General features: G+C 44.8%; 2 protein-coding genes across 13 annotated transcripts in view; one reads left to right on the top strand and one right to left on the bottom strand.

The window, feature by feature from the left end:
• RECQL5 (RecQ like helicase 5) overlaps positions 1-19529 on the bottom strand; it is a 37786-nt gene that overhangs the window by 6811 nt on the left and 11446 nt on the right. For 11 of the 12 annotated variants that reach the window (XM_085557028.1, XM_085557020.1, XM_077787351.2 and 8 more), the window contains 2 exons: positions 1728-1955; positions 188-287 (listed from right to left, as the gene is read on the bottom strand). In XM_085557028.1, the coding sequence (XP_085413154.1) occupies positions 188-287; positions 1728-1955 (328 nt within the window). The remainder of the gene's footprint in view (positions 1-187; positions 288-1727; positions 1956-19529) is intronic. The other variant, XM_085557025.1, reaches the window with a different exon arrangement.
• SMIM5 (small integral membrane protein 5) lies at positions 5218-17051 on the top strand. The gene is made up of 5 exons (XM_021541664.4): positions 5218-5655; positions 11500-11578; positions 12000-12140; positions 13767-13920; positions 15317-17051. The coding sequence occupies exons 4-5, from the start codon at positions 13794-13796 to the stop codon at positions 15436-15438; spliced, it is 249 nt and encodes an 82-aa protein (XP_021397339.1). The 5' UTR covers positions 5218-5655; positions 11500-11578; positions 12000-12140; positions 13767-13793; the 3' UTR covers positions 15439-17051.

The raw sequence follows: 19529 nt of genomic DNA, 5'->3' as shown, positions 1-19529 counted from the left end.
CTGCATTTCTTCATATTATGGGACTGGCCCAGAATATGGAGAAGAGAACAAAAGCAGAAGTACAAGAAGTGAAAGACAACAAGCAACACCAAGATGAAATAATTTACTGTCATCAGCACCAGGAAACCTTTATGGCTGTCAGACAAGCTCACAGCAAAGCCTCTGTGCATCTTTGACCCCAACTCACTTTGCGCAGACTCATCTGTTTCTTGTAGAAGTTGTCCCACTCCCGTTTCCGACGCTCATCATTGTCTTCATCCCAATTCCCACTGCCCTCTTCATCATACCTGGGTAAGGCAGGAAAGCAAGAGGAACAAGCAGTTTTGTAGCTGCAGCATGAACTGGGGGACAAGTTTGGGAAGCCACCCTAGTGATGCATCCAACATCATTTCTGAACATGTCTTCACTTTGAGTTTCTCCACCATTGCCCAACCAGGACAGCAGCGAATGTCCTCCAAAAATTCACAGCATTTGTTAATCCCAAAAAGTAGTAGGCAGTGGCATGAACTAAGAGCATGTAACTAGTGCCCTGAGAATGGAAGGCTCCATTTCAGCAGCTCTGCCAGATGCTCCCAGGGGGTTCAGGAGTCACTACCCCATCTGTCAGTCCCTCCAGCCCTCGGAGCAGAGATGGCAGAAAGGGCACAACATCCATTCCTCAGTCTCACTTATTCATAGGCTCCTGCAATAAATGAAATCTCTATCTCTACTACACTGAAATGCAGCAGCTGATCCTCACCAGATGTAGCCCAGGAGTTCACTGCCTCCCACATCTGCTGAACTTACAGGTGTCACAAATCTGAGCTTTAGAGCTGCTATCAATTGCAACTTCCAAGGCAAAACTACAATCAGATCGTGGAAAGGTTCAGTAAGCCAAGTGGCAAACACTGTTCTGTACCAACAGCATTAGCTGTTACTTCTGAGGTCCTGAGACCAAACACAGGCTTAGGTCACAAGTCGTGGTTTTCTCTGACTCGGCTGGACTTGGCCAAAGAACAGAGGTACCAATCTCGAGCTTTTTAAAGTAAAGCAGAGGGCCTGGCCAGCCTACAGCACTGTGTATCCTGGCACAGCTTCATGGGCAGTGCCAGCACAGAAACTTCATCCTGACACAGCTGCACAGTCACTGCAACTCTGCCAGAGAACAAGGGGAAAGAGAACTTGTCACCTCCACACTGCCAAGCATTTTACAGAATTCATCATATTTCCCACTGCACATCTTCTTTTTGCTGTCAGCCTGATAGAAAAATGCAACAATCTGCAGAACAATCTGACACTGGCACTTCATAACATCCTCTGTGGTGACTAAGTCCTGTCAGTGGCCCCTGGCCTGCTGGCTCACAGACAGCTGCGTTAAATCAGAAATGAACTCTGGACCATGTCACCTGGGTCTCAACTTTAAACATTTTTGATCCTTGTGACTATGAGCAGGCTGAGTCCACTTGCTGCTTTCAAAAATTTCAGGCTAGTTTCTTGAGCCAATTACATTGTGCAGGGCAATTCTTAGCTCTGTCAAAACAGCTTTTGGTTCTCTGGGACACGAATGTGAACAAGGCTGCCAAAGTGTGTGGAAAATGAAATTCCAGCTGTGGCTGCCAGAAAGTTACAGAAGAATACCATCCACACAGAAACATGTGCTGAAAATAGGAGTGTCTGGGCCTGCAGCTGGTGGATGCTCTTTTCTCTGATGGCTCCTGTGAGATGAGTGTAACCTCCCTAGTACAGACCTGCTGAAGCCTCTGCAGCCTCTCCTCCCGCCCTCGTACAGCTCTGGGTCGTAGCTATCCCAGGAGGTCCCCGTGGGCCCGATGCAGGTTTTGCTCCAGCTGTTGCTGCAGCGTTCCAGTGCCTCCAGTTGCCTTTTCACTGCCCCTGGGTTCTTGCAGAAGTCACAGCATTTGTTGCAAGGTGGGGTGACATCGCCGAAGTACTTCGCTATGGCAGCGTGGCGACAGCTTGGAAACACAAGGCAAAATCATCTGGTTATCACTTCTACCCACAAAAACTGTACCCTCCAAATGCAGGGTGTCTTTAGATACAGATTTGAGTATTGTTTTTTCACAGAGAATGACTATTCCAGCAGGAATCACAGGGTTTAATCCCCAGAGCAGAATTTGGGTTCTGTTCCTGGCACCTTGCTTCAAGTCTCTCTGCCTTCACTTCCCCATCAGTGTTAATCTCTTCTGCTAAACCCTTTCAGATCTTTGAGATCTGCAAAAGGAACAGTTGATTAAATATACAGTTATTAATTTTGTGTCACTGCCTAAATATATTCCATGTCCTATCAGGATAGCTGTAGGTAAAGAGGCCCCATTGATCACTACACCTCAGAGTATATCTCACATTGAAGAGCTTCTAGGTTTATTATTTGTGATTTGAAAGCTAAGAAATATATATTAGAAGACACAGGAATGTAAAGAAAGTCGCAGAAATAGAGTCCAAAGTGAGGCCACAAGGGAGTACTATTCAGATAACACAGCCTGGATCTTGATGGGTTCATACATGCTCCAGATCAGCACCCAAAGTTTGAGTGGAGTCAGTCCTACATGCATGAAAACAAGTTAATTTGCTCACACAGGATTGCACAACCAGTTTACCAGGATTAGCAAACCAGCCATGAGAAGATTATTAGATTCTTCCAGAAATTTAAAAATATTTTTGGCAGGCATCAGTGTTTTGGGGTACATAAAAAAGAATTTGGTGACAATATGCTCACTAGAAATACAGGCAGGAAGTAATTTCTCTTCTAAAACACTCCCTAACTTAAACCAGGGAATACAATGATTTTGCCAAAGAACGATCAGGCAGTGACTCTCCCCCCCTTTTTTTAAAGAAAGCATAATTTAGAGGAGATTTTTAAAACTAAAGTTTCTCAGCAGAGGTGGCTGGTTGTATGTTAGTCAAAATGCTGATAATAAGTCTAAGAAAACATTCACTTCATTGGGCCTTTAGAGATCAAATCCTGCAGCCAAGTGGGAACAAAATTTACTTTAGAAGAAAATTATTTCACTACAAGGAAAAACAAGGTGGAAATTTTTCTTCACTACCAAGGTGCTTCCCAACTTCATCTGCAGAAAGTGGGTCACAGAGGGGAAAAGTAAGAGAGCAAGCATCTCATTTACTCTTATTCTAAACCCTTTAAGGCACGTCAAAACTTGCCAGAGATCTAACAAACACAGTTTTCTTCTTCACTTGTGTCTGTGTGTGTCTGGAGGGAACACAACTGCACGTTACCAAAGCATCACAAACAAACCCTGTAAGGGTTTCGCTGCAGTGGCTGCTAGCTCACTCCTCACAGCCTGGGAGGTTGATCTGGAAGGCAGCACAGCAGCAGGGCACAGGTTCCTGTCCCCAGCAGCCACCTGAGTGTGCTGAAGTGCCAGGGAGCTGGCAGTGCCCAGGCAAGGGGCTGCAGCAGGGTGCCTGCAAAGCCTGGAGAGGCTCCCACAAAGCTGCCATTCTATCCCCCTGCAGAGCCACACTGACTCACTCTGCTCCTGCACTCAAAGAGCTCCTTTCACACGCAGGGGAAGGGTGGGGGGACCGAGATGGGGGCAACACATTCGATACCCTTGTCCTGCCTTTCCACAAGAACTACTGGTGCTGCCTGGCTTGCCAATGCAACGTGACTACAGAAATGTCAGCGAGCTGCAAGTCAGCTTTTTGTTTCCCCAAAAGAAAACAGGCAGGCATTCTCATTAGTCTCTGTCTCTTCCCCTCGCACGCACTGATCTGTATTAGAGTTAAGTGAGGCATTCAGTGAGGGACAAGCCCTCTCTCCTCTCCCACAGCTCACCAGGCTTATGCTGGGGAGGGATAGCCACACACACACCTCTGTCCTTTAGAAACCCCAGGGGAGGGCTTTGGTGGAAGCAGAGATCAGCTGTGAGCTCACTGGAATTTAGAGTTCCAGTTTCCAACTCATCAGGCTTGTAAAGCCAAGCCCTTTCCACACAACCTTCTGTAATTGCCCTTTTCTTCCTGAAGAATTACCCAGATTGGGGCCACAGCCCCACTGTAGCCAACGGTGTTCAGGAGTTGGGCCATAACAGAAATTCAGTTGCAAAACTAAAATTGCAATCCTGTAATTAGGGTCAAAAGGCAAAAAATGAAGTTACCAACAGGGATGCTGGGGTTAATCACTGGATTAATGCTTAACACAAGAGTTCCTGCAAGATAGTTGGTTATGCATTAACATGTGAGGGGAAAGCTTCCCCTGTCACACCAACACCTTACTAATGCCCACGAGATGGAAATGATTTACATAAATTAATGGTAGTTTGTATTATTATACATGTCCTAAAATTATTGCATCTTTTAAATATGCAACTGTATTATTTGTCCCCCTTTGTCCTTCAAAAAGAGTGCGTATGAGCTGACCACTGGTCTCTAAAATATCTAAATAAAATCATTATGTCATTTCAGACATCCCCTCCCCCCTCATCTGACATTATGGAATGGGATGAAGAGCAAATAACAATGAGGTTTATTAACACATTTTTGTCTGTGGCAATACATTTCAGGAAAGTGCTAAACTGACCACAAAACAGCTTGCACCTGTGTAGTTATGGTAATTCTTGTTTTTATACACCACATAAAACAGGAGCCCCATTCCTGCAATTGGGAGAAGCAGATGGACAGCCAGAGAAGAAGCAAAGCCACATATCCTAAAAGAAGCTCTGCCTCTCCCAAAAAAACACTAGAAAAAAGCATTCCCTTGTATAAGACAAAGGGTACAGAGCCTCATCAGAAATAAACAACTCAGCAAGTCTTGGAATAATGTGAAGTGAAAGGGTTAAAGAAGATAACAATCATATGAGGGCAAATTAGTTATGCAGTTTGTCAAGTGAAAGGCACTTAATGAGCTTTATCAAATGGAAGAGCAAGTCATGAGGTTGATGAGAACTTCTAATTTTGCACCTGTCTGAAGGATTGTGTCCTTTCTTCATCACCCGAGCTTCACCCTCTGAGACAAGACAGTGACAGTCAGCTGTCCCCAGAACACAAGAAGCTAAAAGCTCAGCATCAGGAGAGTAAATGACCCGGCCAAGGACACGGAGCAAATTCACCATCCCAGCATCAAATTCACCACCCCAGCACTGTCCCTGCTCGTGGCAGGTCTCTCACAGTGCTGCACTGTCCTTGTGAATACTTGCTCTGCCCTTTCAATGGGCACAGGAGAAAAGCTCCTTCACCAGGAGCCGGAAGGAAACTGGGCAGCATAAAGAAAAGTTAACTCGCTTTAACATCGCCCCTAACTATCGCAGGCAGGGGATCGATTCAAGTCGCAGGCCAGAAAAAGGCGTCATTCGAAGGTAAAGAAGAAACTCGTCTCTCGGAGGAGATGCACAGAGGAAGCCAGCAACAAGTGCCGGCCCTCGGGCGCCCCGGGGAGCTGGCAGCGGCTCCGGCTCAGCCCGCGGTGCCTCCTCTCCCTCCCTCTTTGGCACACGTGTAACACGAAACTTCGCATCTCCACGACAACCAGCAACAAAAAAAAAAAAAAAAAAAAAAGGCAGAGACAACAGCTGGCTGTCAGCAGCGGAGCAGAGAGGAGCCGAACGAGCAGCGAGCCGCAAGCCAGAATGAGGGGAGAGATGACGTGAAAGTTTAAGAAGACGGAAAGAACAACAAGAAGCGGAGCTCGCGGTCGGGGTAAGGCTGAGCTATCGCCGCTCCTCGGTCAATGCCCGCCGCTGCTCAGCGAGGGGCTGCAGCCTGGGGAGCTCCCCCTGCTCGGGCAGGCACGGAGCAGAGCTTGGGAGGCGGAATTTTCTTGCCAGGGACAGCGAGGAGCGAAGGTGGCAGGAGAAAAGCTTTTAATGGGATTGCGGAGAGCTGCGCCGCAGCCGCCCTGTAACAAAAGGAGCCCGAGCGGGACCCTGCAACTCCTCTGCCGGTGACAAAGGCGGGCTGCTCGGCTTTCCGTACAGAATGTGTGTCCCGATCAGCTGCGGACCTGGTACACAAATAGTTGGTGTGGACGAGGCAGCTGGGGCCAGGCTGTGCGTGCCCTTAGCGGGGAGCACAGGCAGGCTGGAAACCCGAGGGTGCCAGCCACAGCTTTTCCCGGAGCTCCTCCCAGCTGCAGCTAAGTTTTATCCCCCAAATCCTGATGCAGAGAGCTTAGAAAACAAACCCCGGTAGGGGAACTGGCACGCTGTGCAAGTTAAGCATCTGTGTCCAATAGAAATAACCAGGAAGATTTTACGGAGTTGCTAATGAGAACATTTAAAAAAAAAGAATAATTCAGCCAGTGTATCAGGCACAGATGCTGGTTTAGTGTTCAAAGCAGCGTGAGAATCCACTGCTCTGAGAGACTCGTTCATGTACATACACAGCTCATGGTTTACAGTAACCAGACTGTGAAGTTTGAATGCAGTGAGAAGGGAAGGAAGAGTAAAAGGATCACCTAAATACATGAAATCATACAATAGAATCATTTAGGTTGAAAAAGACATTTTAGGCAATTCTGTTTTGGCTTAGGCTTTGGTTTTACAGAGGTGTCCCACCTGTGCTCCCACCTCTGTTTTGCTGTTGGGTCTAGGAAGAGGGGCTGGTAATGGAGACTGGCCTTATAAATCCCCATTTTCTGCTCTCTGAAGCTGACTTCTCTGTTTGGAAGTTCCAAACTGAGCTGCAGCTCAGCTTCCAGCACTGAGCTGAGACCCCCTCAGCCTCTGCTCAGATCTGCACGGGCAGTCAGCTGTTTACAAACAGGAGCAGAAAGCAAATTCTCACAGGAAAAGGTCTTCCCAATCCTACACATGCCTGTAGGGAGGAATGTTAAGGATCAGGTATTTCCACTTCTCTCCATTTCCATTAACCAGGAATGGAGGGCAGGTCTTTCTGACCTAGGTGTTGTACAAACATGGAATTGGAACCGCCTGAGTGAGGAGATGTAGTAGTTCAGACCCACACGCCTCCAGCCTGGCCCTAAAGCTCAAGGGGATGGAGGGAAGTTTCCACCCTGCTAAGGGAGAGTCTCTCTAGGTTGGTTGTTGAAGTTAAGAGAGTTTCTTAAATAAAGCATGTGAAAAAACAAAGTTTAGTGAAGCAACAAATTAAAAAAATAAGGAGGGAGGAGTGAGGGGAGAAGGGCAGGGGAGAGAAGGAGGTAGAGAAACATGCCAAATTTTCCTGGCCAAAAGAAAATCTTAATGGGTTTGGCTGGGGGCTTGTCCAGCTGCAGCCATGCTGTTCATGTGTGGGGGGAGAGGCACAGCAATGTGAAACACATGTCTGGATAAAAGCAGCAGGACATGGCTTGTGTTACAGCTGTCACAGTTCATGGGCCTCAGCCTGAGTGCAACCAACAGTGGGTGTGGGAATGAAGGTACAAAATAATCCAAGTTTGATAGAGCAGCTCCTCTCTGACAAGCCCCTGAGCACAGAGCCTGCAGTGGGCCAGAGGCACCCACTGGACAGCAGGGGCTGGGGAGCAGCACCCACCCTGCACCTCCCTGCAGCCTCTCCCCATTACCCCATGCAGCCACAGCTGATGAGCCTCCAATCAATTCCTCCTGAGGCAGCAGCTGCTGCAAATTTTGATTTTTCAGTTCCTACACCCCAGTGGCACCTTTACTAGGATTAGTCCAGGATATTTCAAAAAAATCAAAAATGCTTGTAAATTTAAGAGACTTGTAGATGTGAGATCAAGGACAGGGCACAGAGGTGGCTGTTAAAAGGTGGAGGAGTTTCCATCACTCTCAGGGCATCCAGATGCTGGACTTCAAGAACCAACTACTGAAAGATCCCACTGTTTGTGAAGTCACTAAAAGGCTTTCACAGGCACATAGCAACCTCTCAGTCAGCTTCCTGGGAAATGGATATTTTGCTAATATTAGAATAGACTTTCAGGCTAGATTCAAGCATCACCAACCCTAAAAAAAGTTCTCTTGTAGAAGAGCTACAGGTTTATTTTTAAAATTGACCTTTTTCTTTCATTGGATGGCTCCGTGTTTTGGTTTCCCCACTTCAGTGAGGAATTATGGGGTTTTGTGGACATGTTTGTAGGATGGACTGGAGAAAACCAGGGTGATCTGCAGAGGTGTAAAGACTCCTAGCTCAGTGCCCCAGTGGGCACCTCTGCTACTGAAACTGGGAATTCAGTGCCTTTTTACCATTAATCTAATATTAGGTTGTAGGGAAGAGAAGGCACATTTAAGTGCTGCCTCAAAACCCATCTCCAAATAGCGGGTGGTAGAGATGATAGGGTATTCCAGCCAAAGGGTGACCCAGGCAGGGCAGCTTTAAAATCTCAGGAATGTGTGTCCTTCTGTTCCAAACCAACTGACAAAGTCCCAGCTTTTCTCCCATGGCATTGAGCTACAATTTACCAGTTTGGGTGTGTGCTGTTCAAGGGCTGAATTCTCTTGATACTGGAAAGTATTTTCATCTGCTTGGGAATGAATTATAGGTCTGTCTGGCTCTGTGCACTCCTGTTTTAAGAAAAATGGGCTTGTCTGAACTATAGTTAAGATTCACATGGCTGGTCAACTATAGTCATGGCAGCAAACACTGCATTAACAATGATGAGGGAAAACCATGCACTGATAATACAACTGCATTTCTATGGCCCTTTTCATCTCAGCAGTACACTAAAAGCTTAGAACAATAAACAATCATGCAGGAATTATGACACGTTATGCCAAAATGCATCCACACTGTAGGCACACCTAGCAACCCAGCATTGTTTGAGAACAGGAAGCACTGCAGACCTTATCCATATAAAATCAGAAGGACGTTTCAGGGACCAAGAACAAAGCTGGTATGTTTAAAAACTGGCCAAGCCTTCATGTTCTTTAAAAAGTGGCCAAGTACAGTCAGAGCTTATTTTAGAGTTTTAGACCAGAATAAAAAGCATCCCCTCCGCTTTGGCTGCTTAGCACCCTCCTTCCATGAGGTTGGGCTTGCCTTGTAAGATTTCCTACCAGATAAGCCCCCACAATCCATACAGGCTTCCCATCCCTGTACAGGTCCAATTTCAACCAATTTACTGGACTAGTCTGAGTAAGAGCAACACAACAGTTGCTTCTTCAGAGCCCCAGTCTTAAGGAAAAGACAAGGTTCCAATGAGACTGTTGCTGTGGCATTCTACTTGATGGGAACATCAGAAGGTTCTGCTTTCTAAGATCTCTGGAGCAGTCTTGCTGTGGGCAGTGGGCAGTGGAGAAGAGCCAACTCACTGTCACTGGGACTTGCTGCATTAGGACTAAAGGCATTGGCAGGTTCTTGTTCCCCTCAAAATCCTCCCCTCCAAAGCTCTATCTCCAATTTTAGGTTACTAGAGTGACAAACTTACACAAGCACAGTAAAACTAATGGATCAGGATTATGGCAAGAACAGTATGAGAAGCATGGTTGAGTTAGGAGCAAATAAGAGTGGAAACCACATTTGCATCTATTCTAAACAGGTTCAGTGAACAAAGTGTACAAAGTACTGAGCAAAATAACGGCCAGTTCAGTTTGTAACTGCAAAACCAGGGACTTGTTGCCTTTCTATCTAAAGATTCCCAAGCATGCTGGAAACTTGAACACCCAACAATTAACAGACAAATCTCTGATGTGGTTCCATGCTCTGCTGTCTTGCAGAGATGAAGTCACCCAACAGTGGGATGTGATGACTTACCCAAAGTCACACAACCAGGGAGCATCACTGGTAGGCCAGGGAGACTGCCTGTATTTACTAACTTGCAGTCCTGGGACTAAACCACAAACTTAAATTTGTGTTTTTTGCACTAAAAAAGGCTGCTCAAATACCCCCAGGCTTATGCCTAAACAAGTGTCTCATTCTCAGCAGTAAATTTTAGCTCACCCACTTCCTACAGTTCACCTTTGGATTGCAACTGTGTCCACACAGATCAGGACAGACCAAAAAACCCAAATGCAAAAATGAAAAACCAAAATGTACAGCAATTCTAAAAGACTCACAGCAGCCTCACCAGCTTCAGGCAGACACAGAAATGTGAGACCCCACTGTACATGGTCACCCCAAAGCTCTTTCTCTTGGAAAAAGAAGCCTCCACATGCAGCCAGTTGACAGCAAAAAGGAACCTTGATGGAAGCTTTTCTCTTGAATGTCTAGACTGAGGCTCTTTAATGGCTTTATTCTCCAAGGGGCTGAGCAGTCAACTTCTTTAAGTGCTTCAGCATGGCACGAGTCCATTAAAACAACTTAGAAAGATAATTTCAGTGCTATTATGGCAATTTTCACAGCTTTCTTCAGTGGGCACAGCAAGATGAATCTGCATTAGTGCTTTCTGGGAATCTAAATCTATGTAAGTCCTAAACACAGGACATGCACTTTGGTTTTACAGGGTCATGTAATCCTTGCAGTTGAGCAGCACACCTGCAGCTGTTTGCCATTCCCCTGCATCATTTCTGTGCTCTGTCCTTTCAACCAAGGCTAATAACTCATGGCAGAATGGGCCTTTTTTTTCATCAAAACCAAGTAAACCCAAATTAAATGATTTGATTTTTTTCCTTCCTCCTGCTGGGCCTTGCAACATTAGAGGGCAGAAAGGTTTAATGATCTAGTTCCACTGGCATCACTGATTAGATGAGTTCTTTCTTAAGTAAAAACCATGAATTTCAGGTTGCCACCCCATGCCAGCAGGATGTCACAAACTGTCTGTGACAAGACATCGTGTTACTTTCTTTTCTGTGTGAGATTCTAATCTTGCCTCTCTTCATCTGATTTTCACTTCACGTGAGCTTTAACTACAGCTGTGGAGCACAATTTCCTGACATCAGTCTGACAGTGTGTTATGAAGACCACACTGCACTGTGGTCATTCAGGATTTTTTCCATGACATGGATGAGTTACATGAGCTCTGCTGCCCTACAGCCAAATCTCCTCTGCTCTAGAGGGTTCCCATCCTCAGTGGGTGAAGTTTTGAGGAAGGACAATGATGAGCAAGAAGAAATTCCCAACTGAGGAAAACACTGGCAGACAATTATGTTTGCTACAAACCCCTGAGAATATCTGAGGTACTAACTCAAGTGGCTCTTCCAGGCTCTAAAACATCCTGAAAGTAAACTGTCAGTTAAGGCCCACAACCTTAAGTTTCAAACCTCTTAAGACTTCCATGTTTTAATAATAATGCTTCAACTGAATATCCTGCACCACCTGGCCTTTACTACGGCTGGTGACTGGAAGCTTATTTAAACACAATATAATAAAACAAAAGGAATTAATTCTCACAGCTCCACTCTGTTATAGTAATTAATGTCATCACCTTTGTGTTGTAAATGAAGCAGATGCATAAGACAACTGGTTTAAATCACACTATCCTTACCCTTGTGCTCATCTCAAAGGTAAAATCTCCACTGAAATCAATTGGGAAAATGTCACATCAAAACTAGTCCTGAACAAAGATTTTACATCATAAGTAGAATGGAACATACTACTACCATTAATGTAACTGACTTTCTTGGGGGAGTTTTACTTTTTTCCTTTAACAACTATTTTATTCTTCACCCTTTTACCTTGCTGCAGAAGCAGAAATCCCAAAGCAGAGAGCCCTTGGAAACAGCAGAAAGTGCAGTCAATCTGAAAAACATTTGCTTCCTCACAGGTAGGTTGGAGACTGCACCACCATCATCAAACTTTATCCCTGATATAATTCAGACCAAAGTAAACAAGCAGCATTCCTTGCAAGATTTAGAATAAAAACTCCTTCACTTAGCTCCAAGATGAGGTACCATGGGCAGAGTGGAATGTCCATTACAGAGACAGGCTTTATAATTTTTGACTAAACACTTTGCTAATCCACATGGAGTTCTGCAATCCTGATCAGTAATTCTATCCTGTATAACCAAATTTCACAAGCCTGGCTCTTATACTCCTTGCTTCTGGTGCAAGCCAAAGCATGGCATGGAAGTTTACAGCAAATTCGGTACGAGGAGAGCTGGGCAGGCAGAAACACCTCCAAAGGGAACAAACATTTTCACAATGTCAAAGCCAGAAATTTTATTATTTGAATGTTTTTATTCTAGAGCCAAGAACAGAAAATACAGATCATTTCACCTCTGCCTCTTCCACCGTCTCTAAGAATGGAAACAAACCTGAAAACCTGTTGATGCAGAATCCTGCAGCACTAAGGATAAAACAACCGTTTCTGGAGAAGCTCATTTGGGGTATGCAATCATCTGGAAAGAAATATTTAACCCTAGTCTTAAAACTGACCTTTTCAGGTCAAAAGACCACAGCTCTGCCTCTTTTCTAAGTTGCACAGTGATCTTTCTGTGGATGCAGATTTTCCATCCACCCCCATTTCTAAGAAACCAGCTGGTTCCGATTTTTATTCCTTAGCTTGGATTTTAAAGAACAAAGAAAACCCTTTTTGAATTGCATAAACATACAAAACTAATTTAACTTGGCGCTATAGTACTTAAGCCCAGCATGCAAAGGCACAGCCAAGGTCTCTCTGTCCTCAGTGTGTTTAGAAAAATTGAACTCCAAGCATCCATTTGTTTGAGTAACCAAGCCAGATATGCAATAAGGAACTAGCTGGTTTGCTCTGCAAGTGCTGTCTTGGTCACTTGGCTTTGTCTTATCACCAAGATCAAGATATTAAATTACATTGTTCAAGTCCCAAAACCCAGTGTTGCCTGTTACAACACACACAAACCAGTACATTTTGATATAGTAATAAAATAAAGAGTTATAACCCATTCAAATGTTGACCTGTCCAAACACTTGTTTTAGGTGGAACTATGGCTATTTCTCAAAAATATCCAATTCCAATTCCTGACTGAAGCAAAATTTGAAGATCCATAGGTCTCATGCCAGCTAGTTGGTTGCAATGCCTCCTAAAATCTTGTTCATGGGGTAAAAGACCAACAAATATTGATGACAAAACTGAGGCACTTTAGTTAGTCTAATAATATTTTCAGTAACAATAGCTCCTGATCATCACTCTGGGAATAAAGAAGGCCTAAGATTACTGAGCAGGGCAGGAGGGATTAGCTCCACAAGGGAGGTATCTCCCTAACAGATCCAGGGGCTTTTGCTTTGCTCATCATCAGCAGTGATGGGTGGAATCCACTGTTCATTTCATATACTTCTCTGTGGCTTAAAAAAAAAAAAAAAAAAAAAAACCCAAAACTAAATTTAACTTTCTTTATAAAATTGCGTTCATCTGTAAGAGCTTAAAAAGCATCCAGCTGTCCCTAGTGAATGCACACTTTAACTTTTAGTATCACATACAGTAAAACTGGTTAATAAAAGGTTATTAATGTTATTGTATTGAGGTAAATGCCTTTGTTTTTGAAGGGGGGTTCTGTAGCTCAAAGTGAAGAAGCCTTCAAGGGAGTCTACTTTGTGTAACTCAGTAACAAACAACTGAAGACTATGTACAGTGGAGTTCAGCACTGAGAATTCAAGTTGGGTTCGAATTGCATTTGTTTCTAGAAAGACAAGTTAGCACAACTGGGAAAAAAAATGCTTTGATTGGGTGAGAGCCAAGGGCAGGCACTGTCCAGTCTAACTCAGTGCCTGCTGGAAGAAGTGTCCTTGTAGGAGAAACACCGTTTGGACTTTGCTTAACAGTAGTTGACAAAAACACCCTCGAAGCTGGATTTTGAAATTAAAACAGAGCCAGAACACGTAGACAATTAATAGTCCTCCACCTTAGCTACTGGGAGCAAGGACTGAGACCAGATAAACTTGTTTTCCTTGTGCTCACCGGCTGTATAAGAAGGCTGGCAGCTCCCTAGCATTAGTCAGTGAAAAGGTTTATTCTCTGTTTGGTTCTCCTGCAGCATAAAGCCTGGAGAGGTCGTGACAGAATGTCTTCTGAAGGCTTTCTGAAGGAAGTTCAAGCCATTGGTGAGAAGTTTCTCCTTAAGCTCCAGAAACTGCCCAAGGCTGAGCCAGTGGAAATTGTCAGCTTTTGTGTGGTTCTTCTGTTTATTGGTGAGTTTGTGGGGGGAGGCAAAGGGGTGTCAGAATTTCTCTCCTCTCCTATGGGGGCAACTTGCTCCACAGGCTATTTAAGTGGGTTGGTGGTGTTGGCTGTTGTTTTCTAGGCTGTGCTTTAAAGCCCAGGTTAATTCCTAGGTAATTTTTTAACACTCAACATGTACCTCTACATGGTTGTAGGGCATGGCAGGAAACAGTGCAGCTTTCCCAAAAGCTCCCATTTTAAACATTAGTTAAATCAGCAATATTTTAACCAACCCAGAGCTGCTGTAATGTTCTGATGCATAGAAGACAGTTTATGACAAATGGTAGTAGAGCATCTCCCTACCACAGAAGACACTTAAGAGGGGCTCTGAATGTCATTCTTGTGTTGGCTCAGTGGAAGCCAATATGCTTCAGATGAGCCTATTTATTCTCCTCTGGTAATGGCAAGATGCCTCCTGCTGTGTGGGGATGGCATGGAAGGAATAACAACTGGATCAAGAACTGCTGGAGCAAGGAGGATGAAGTTTGTTTATACAATGGGAAAATAAGCAGGAAGGAAGACAGGCCCTGCTCCTCAAAGACAGGGCTTGCTCCCGGCCAAAGGAAGGGTGTGTATTCAGTTGGACACTCCTCCCTGGGCTGGAATTCACAATATCATACCTGCTGCTTTATTTGGTTCATCCCTACAGCTGGTTCCCCACAGGTCACGTTACCTGGCAGCCCAGGTCCAGGCTTTAAAGGAACACATGCATACACAGAGGCATGCTCACACTCTTACATGTTCTGCTGGATGGAACATGTCATCCTTTTCTACTCCAGATAAACTAACATATCCCTGCCAACACCAGCCATCCTAGCTAGAGTAGAGGACAGTAAGTTAGGCCACTGTTCTGTGAAACAAACTCCTGCATTTGAAGTATCTTATTTTTTCAAGCTAAATACAGAAGAGTAAATCCAACCCAGTCATAAGTCTCTATGCTTAAAGAATATGCTGAACTCACTCTTCAGAAATACAACTGCCAGAAATACCAACTCTCTCAAGTCTGGTTACTCAAAAATCCAAAGCTGGACTTTCATCCTTTCCAGGAACATAGCTGTGCTTAGGTACTGCATGTCAGCTCCTAAACAACAGCCCATTAAGTGGCTAAAGAAACCCTCATGTGGTTTGGAATGTAGCACTTAAGGTCTCAAAATGTCTGGTAATGATTGTCCAGATTAAATGGAAAACCAATACAAAGGAGCAGGAACTTAGGAGGAGGAAGATGGGGATATAGGGCAAAACAAATTCTCAAGGAACCAGGCTTTGCTCATTTTGCTGCTCCCCAAACAATTTGGAGGAGACACAGGGTTACTCTGCAGGGATTGCTCCTAGGCTATGAAGCAATATTCCTTGTTTCTCTTGCAGTTACTGTGCTGGTGCTCACGATCATTGCCTGCAGTTGCTGCTGCTACAGCTGCTGTGGCTGTGATGGACGCCCTGATCCCAGACACAGGAAGAGCCAAGTCCGCCCAGCTGCCCATTCATGAAGTGACACAACCTGCTATCGAGGACATGCCTGGACATCATGCTTCAGTGCTATGGGAATGACTTTCCACACTAGCCCACTGAAAATGGCAATAACAATATTAATTAACATGACTCAAAGGACCAGAAATCACAGCGTGGAATTTCTTCTCTCTGTAACAGCCACTACTGTGACCAGAAAGGTAAAGCTCCTTTATCATCACTGTGTCCCTCTTCTGGGCTGGGATGGGGTGGTAGGGCATGGACACAGATTGCTGAGAAAAGAGAGAGCTTTTCCAAAGATAGCCCCGCAGCTGGACCAGCTGAGGATTCCCCCTGGGACACAGAGCCATGGAGCAAAGCAGAGGCCACGCACAGAGCCACACACGGGGCACTGCCTGCTCTCCTCACCAGAAGGATGGTACTGGGTGTTAGCAAAACCCATTGACACCACTGGGAGGTCAAATTGCTCAGGTCATCGTGGATCAAGGCTAAACCTGCTGCAGGAGACACATTTAGCTGAGATATCTGCTGAAAACAAATGGTGGACCCTCTCATCCAGATGTGCCAGCTGAGGCTCTGAGTACAGCTGGTAACAGCTGCCCCTGGTGTCGTTTCCTTGGTGATATGATGATGGGAAATTGCCAAAGAAGAAAACAGATCATGTGGAATACTCTTTGTAAATAGAAACATGAAGGCAAAAGGGAAAAAACTCACCAATCCTATGGCTTATTTTGATCATTCTCTGCTCAACATACTCCCTCTCCACCCCCTGTGGTTCCACTTTTCTGCTTATTGCAGATGAATGGTTCTTGCAGAGCTTGGGAACTCCAGGAGATGAACAAATCCTTACTTGAGGGATCTGTGTGCCTGACTCCTGCACTGTGTGCAGTTTATTTCAGTAGACATGAACATGATGCCAGGGGTGTGTTTATGAGCAAGCACAGAGGCATTTCGGAGGAGTGACACGTGATGGGAGCCATCACTTCAGGGTATGTGTGCAGCAGCTGACAGCGGGCACTGTGACAGAGCAGAGCCAAGAATGGGCTGTTGAGCTGGAGTTAACAAGTGCAAATAAATCCCTTTTCCATGCTGCAGCCACTGTGTACGTTTGGTTTACACTCTGGTGAACTTCCGAAAGGGATTTACGGACATACAAGGCTGTGGCACAGCACAAGAAGGCCACAATTCTGTACTAAACTCTGAACCACTGGTGTTTCAGCCCCAAATGGGAGACACACCTTTGTGAGAAGGTATAAACAATTATATGTATGTAGAGAAGTCATCTTTTGCCTCTGTATCCCATCTAAGTGTATGTAAAAAAGTCAACATCGAGCTATGGAGAACAGAATCATCAAGGATTTAACAATGGGTTTTAAAACACTCTTTACACTTCAGGAGGTACAGAAAATAAAGAAAACTCTGTAAAGATATGTATTTTCTCTGTTGCCTGCACCCATATTAGTAAAAGGCACATTACATCAGCTTCTTATGTATTTAATGCACTTTATTTTTTGCCAGCAAACTGGATCTAGGTATTTGGTATTTTTGTACTGCTGCACGTTGGAATATATCTGCAGCCAGAGACACAGTGAATAGTCTAAGAATTATAAGAAAAATAAAATTCCTGAAATTACCAGTGTTACTTTTAAATTAATAAAAAGCAAAACTTTCCAGTAGAAAATGAGGATGTTCTTTAGAAATAAGTATTTGAGCTTCAACTCGACAACTACCAAGAGCAGTCTGCACTAGCATGAGCTACTGCATGCACAGTTATATTGAGACAACAAAGTGTAAAGAAAAAAAAAAAAAGAAAATAAATAGAAAAATTTTATTATGCAATCCCAAACCTTTCACTGCCAACCAACATGTTAGGAGGAAACAATCTCAAGCACAGCATCAATTTAAACATTCAGAGGTGCATCACAGCAACGTCCTGTCACATAAGCCTTTTTTCACTCACAAATGAGTGGCAATCAAAGTGACATTAGGAGCCTCAGTTTTGCAGAGACAGACTCAACAGATGTTTTTGTATCTAGATTAAGTCACGAGACCCGGGAAAGAACAGAGCTCACTTTCTTTCCAGGCTTGTGCTAGACAGTGCCAGCTGCAGACATGGACAGCATCCCATTGAGGGCTGTTCCAGCAGCACGGAGCCAGCCTGTGCAAAGGCAGGGGAAGCTTGGCAGGCTGGACACACACCAAGGGCTGACAAGCTGCTGTCACTGAGAGCAAGCTGCCAGGCCTTATCTCAACAAGAAAAGCCACAAATGTATGTTTCCCAGTGGTGGTACAAGTTAAACCACTGACAGATACCAGGCAGAGGAACAAGAGAAATGGCTCCTGTCTTATCTCAGCCACTCCGAGTTCCTGAATTAGAAACAGAATAAACATAGCACTGTTAAAGAAAGGGAAGGAAAGAAAAACAGGCAATCCTCTAAAGGATTCAGGTGGCTTTCTGGAGCAGAGGACAAGCTACCATGTAGAGGGGGTCAGTTTCTACATACTTGTTTGCACCTCACAGCTTAATGTTCTGCTTTGGACTATTTTGTACCACTGCACTCAGCTGGACTATTCCTACAGCTGGGATTCAGACATGCCAGTTGTTTGCCTGATCTGCTGCTTTCTTGTATGCATTCAGGGTAGCCTGAATGATGCCAGCAAGTGCCCAGCTTCCTGCAGCTCTTCAGCTTCTGCTGACTACAAACCTGCTGGTCCCTGGGCCCCTGCTCAGCACTCACACAAACTTTTGTGTTTTGGCTTTGATCAGTACTCAAATACAGGCACCTATAGGGAGCAGCAGTGAGGATGGATCCTCCTGTTTCAACCTGCAGAGGGAAATTCAGAAAAGCACAGAATAAGGCAAGGCTGCTTCTAACATAGCAACTGCCATTCATATTGTGAAAGCCTAGGAGGAACTGCACAGGAATACTGTTACTTCAGTTGTAATAATAAAAAGTGTTGAAATTGTTTCTTTCCCTGAGGAACCTCAAAGATCCAACAAGGCCAACCCCTGCAGCAGAAGTGGTTGAAGTTCTACTGATGACTTAATGGAATAGCTTCTGTTCTGTAACATTATCCCTCTGGTTTGCTTGGCTTGTGAAAAATAAGTTTCCTTTTACACACAGGCACTCTCACACACCACAATCCTCCTTCTCCTGTCCCTCCTCTCTCCAGCACCATCCCTCTGGTCTTCTCCAGTCAGGAAAGTGATGAAGAGTTTTATTGCTGCTCACAGCAGTGCAATGCTCTGGAATGGGTTTATCCACCTAAACTGTCAGAATGAATTTTGGACTGCAGGGCAGTCCTGCTCAGCTTCACTCCAGTCTCCTACTGGAGCTTGGAACACAGACCCAGTTGGGATCCAGAAAACACAGCCCTCTTCTCTCCACCACATCCTGCAGCCTGCCCCAAACAGGGGCCACAGTGCGCCTTTACAAGCCCTGCAACAGCTGTAGGAGTGGAAAAAGCCATGAAGAGAAAGAAATGTCTGAGGAGCAGCTGAATTAGGACTTTTTAGTTAGGTTCAATGCCTTTGATTTGATTAGATTAGCCACACCTTTGCAGGAATTAATCAGCTGTTAATCATTTACTTCAGCTCAAAGAGGCAACTTCCAGGCTACCTCTGTAAGTCTCCAAGTACAAGGGGTCCCTCACCACAGGCCAAGATCTCTTGGAGGGGTGAAGAGGAGGCAACAGAGGAAACACCTACTACAAATCACAACAGCACCAGGTATTTATAAAATATCATACAGCTCTCCTGTTCTGGGAGGTGAACTGCACTTAGCAAAAGAGACAGGAACTTCCTGGGGTGTGCAGTCCCACAGGATTTCTGCCTTTGGGTCTGTGGAACTTAAATCTAGGCTGCCTCCTTTTTGAAGGCAAAGGAATCCAGAACAGCTTTGATGTCCTGTGTGCTGGTTGGTTAAAGACTAAGCAAAGTGATTTGCCATCTACCCAGAAAACAAACAATGAACTGAACAAATCTGGCTGTTGAGAAACAAAAACTTCAGCAAGTGTGAGCTTGTGCTTCAAGTCAAATCCAGCCTGCTGAGGATGAAACACTTTACAGGTATAATTCTTTTTCTTAGAGTATGGAGGATACAGACATAAG

Source organism: Lonchura striata, chromosome 18 (genome assembly GCF_050655825.1).
Source record: "Lonchura striata isolate lonStrDom1 chromosome 18, ASM5065582v1, whole genome shotgun sequence".
NCBI lineage: Eukaryota > Metazoa > Chordata > Aves > Passeriformes > Estrildidae > Lonchura > Lonchura striata.
Note: the sequence above shows the minus strand (reverse complement) of the source record. Positions and strands in the feature narration are given on the sequence as shown.

Coding starts and splice junctions, on each gene's coding strand:
- SMIM5 (XM_021541664.4), top strand. CDS start 13,794: ATGTCTTCTGAAGGCTTTCTGAAGGAAGTTCAAGCCATTGGTGAGAAG. Junction 13,921..15,316: donor TGTGGTTCTTCTGTTTATTG/GTGAGTTTGTGG, acceptor TTTCTCTTGCAG/TTACTGTGCTGGTGCTCACG.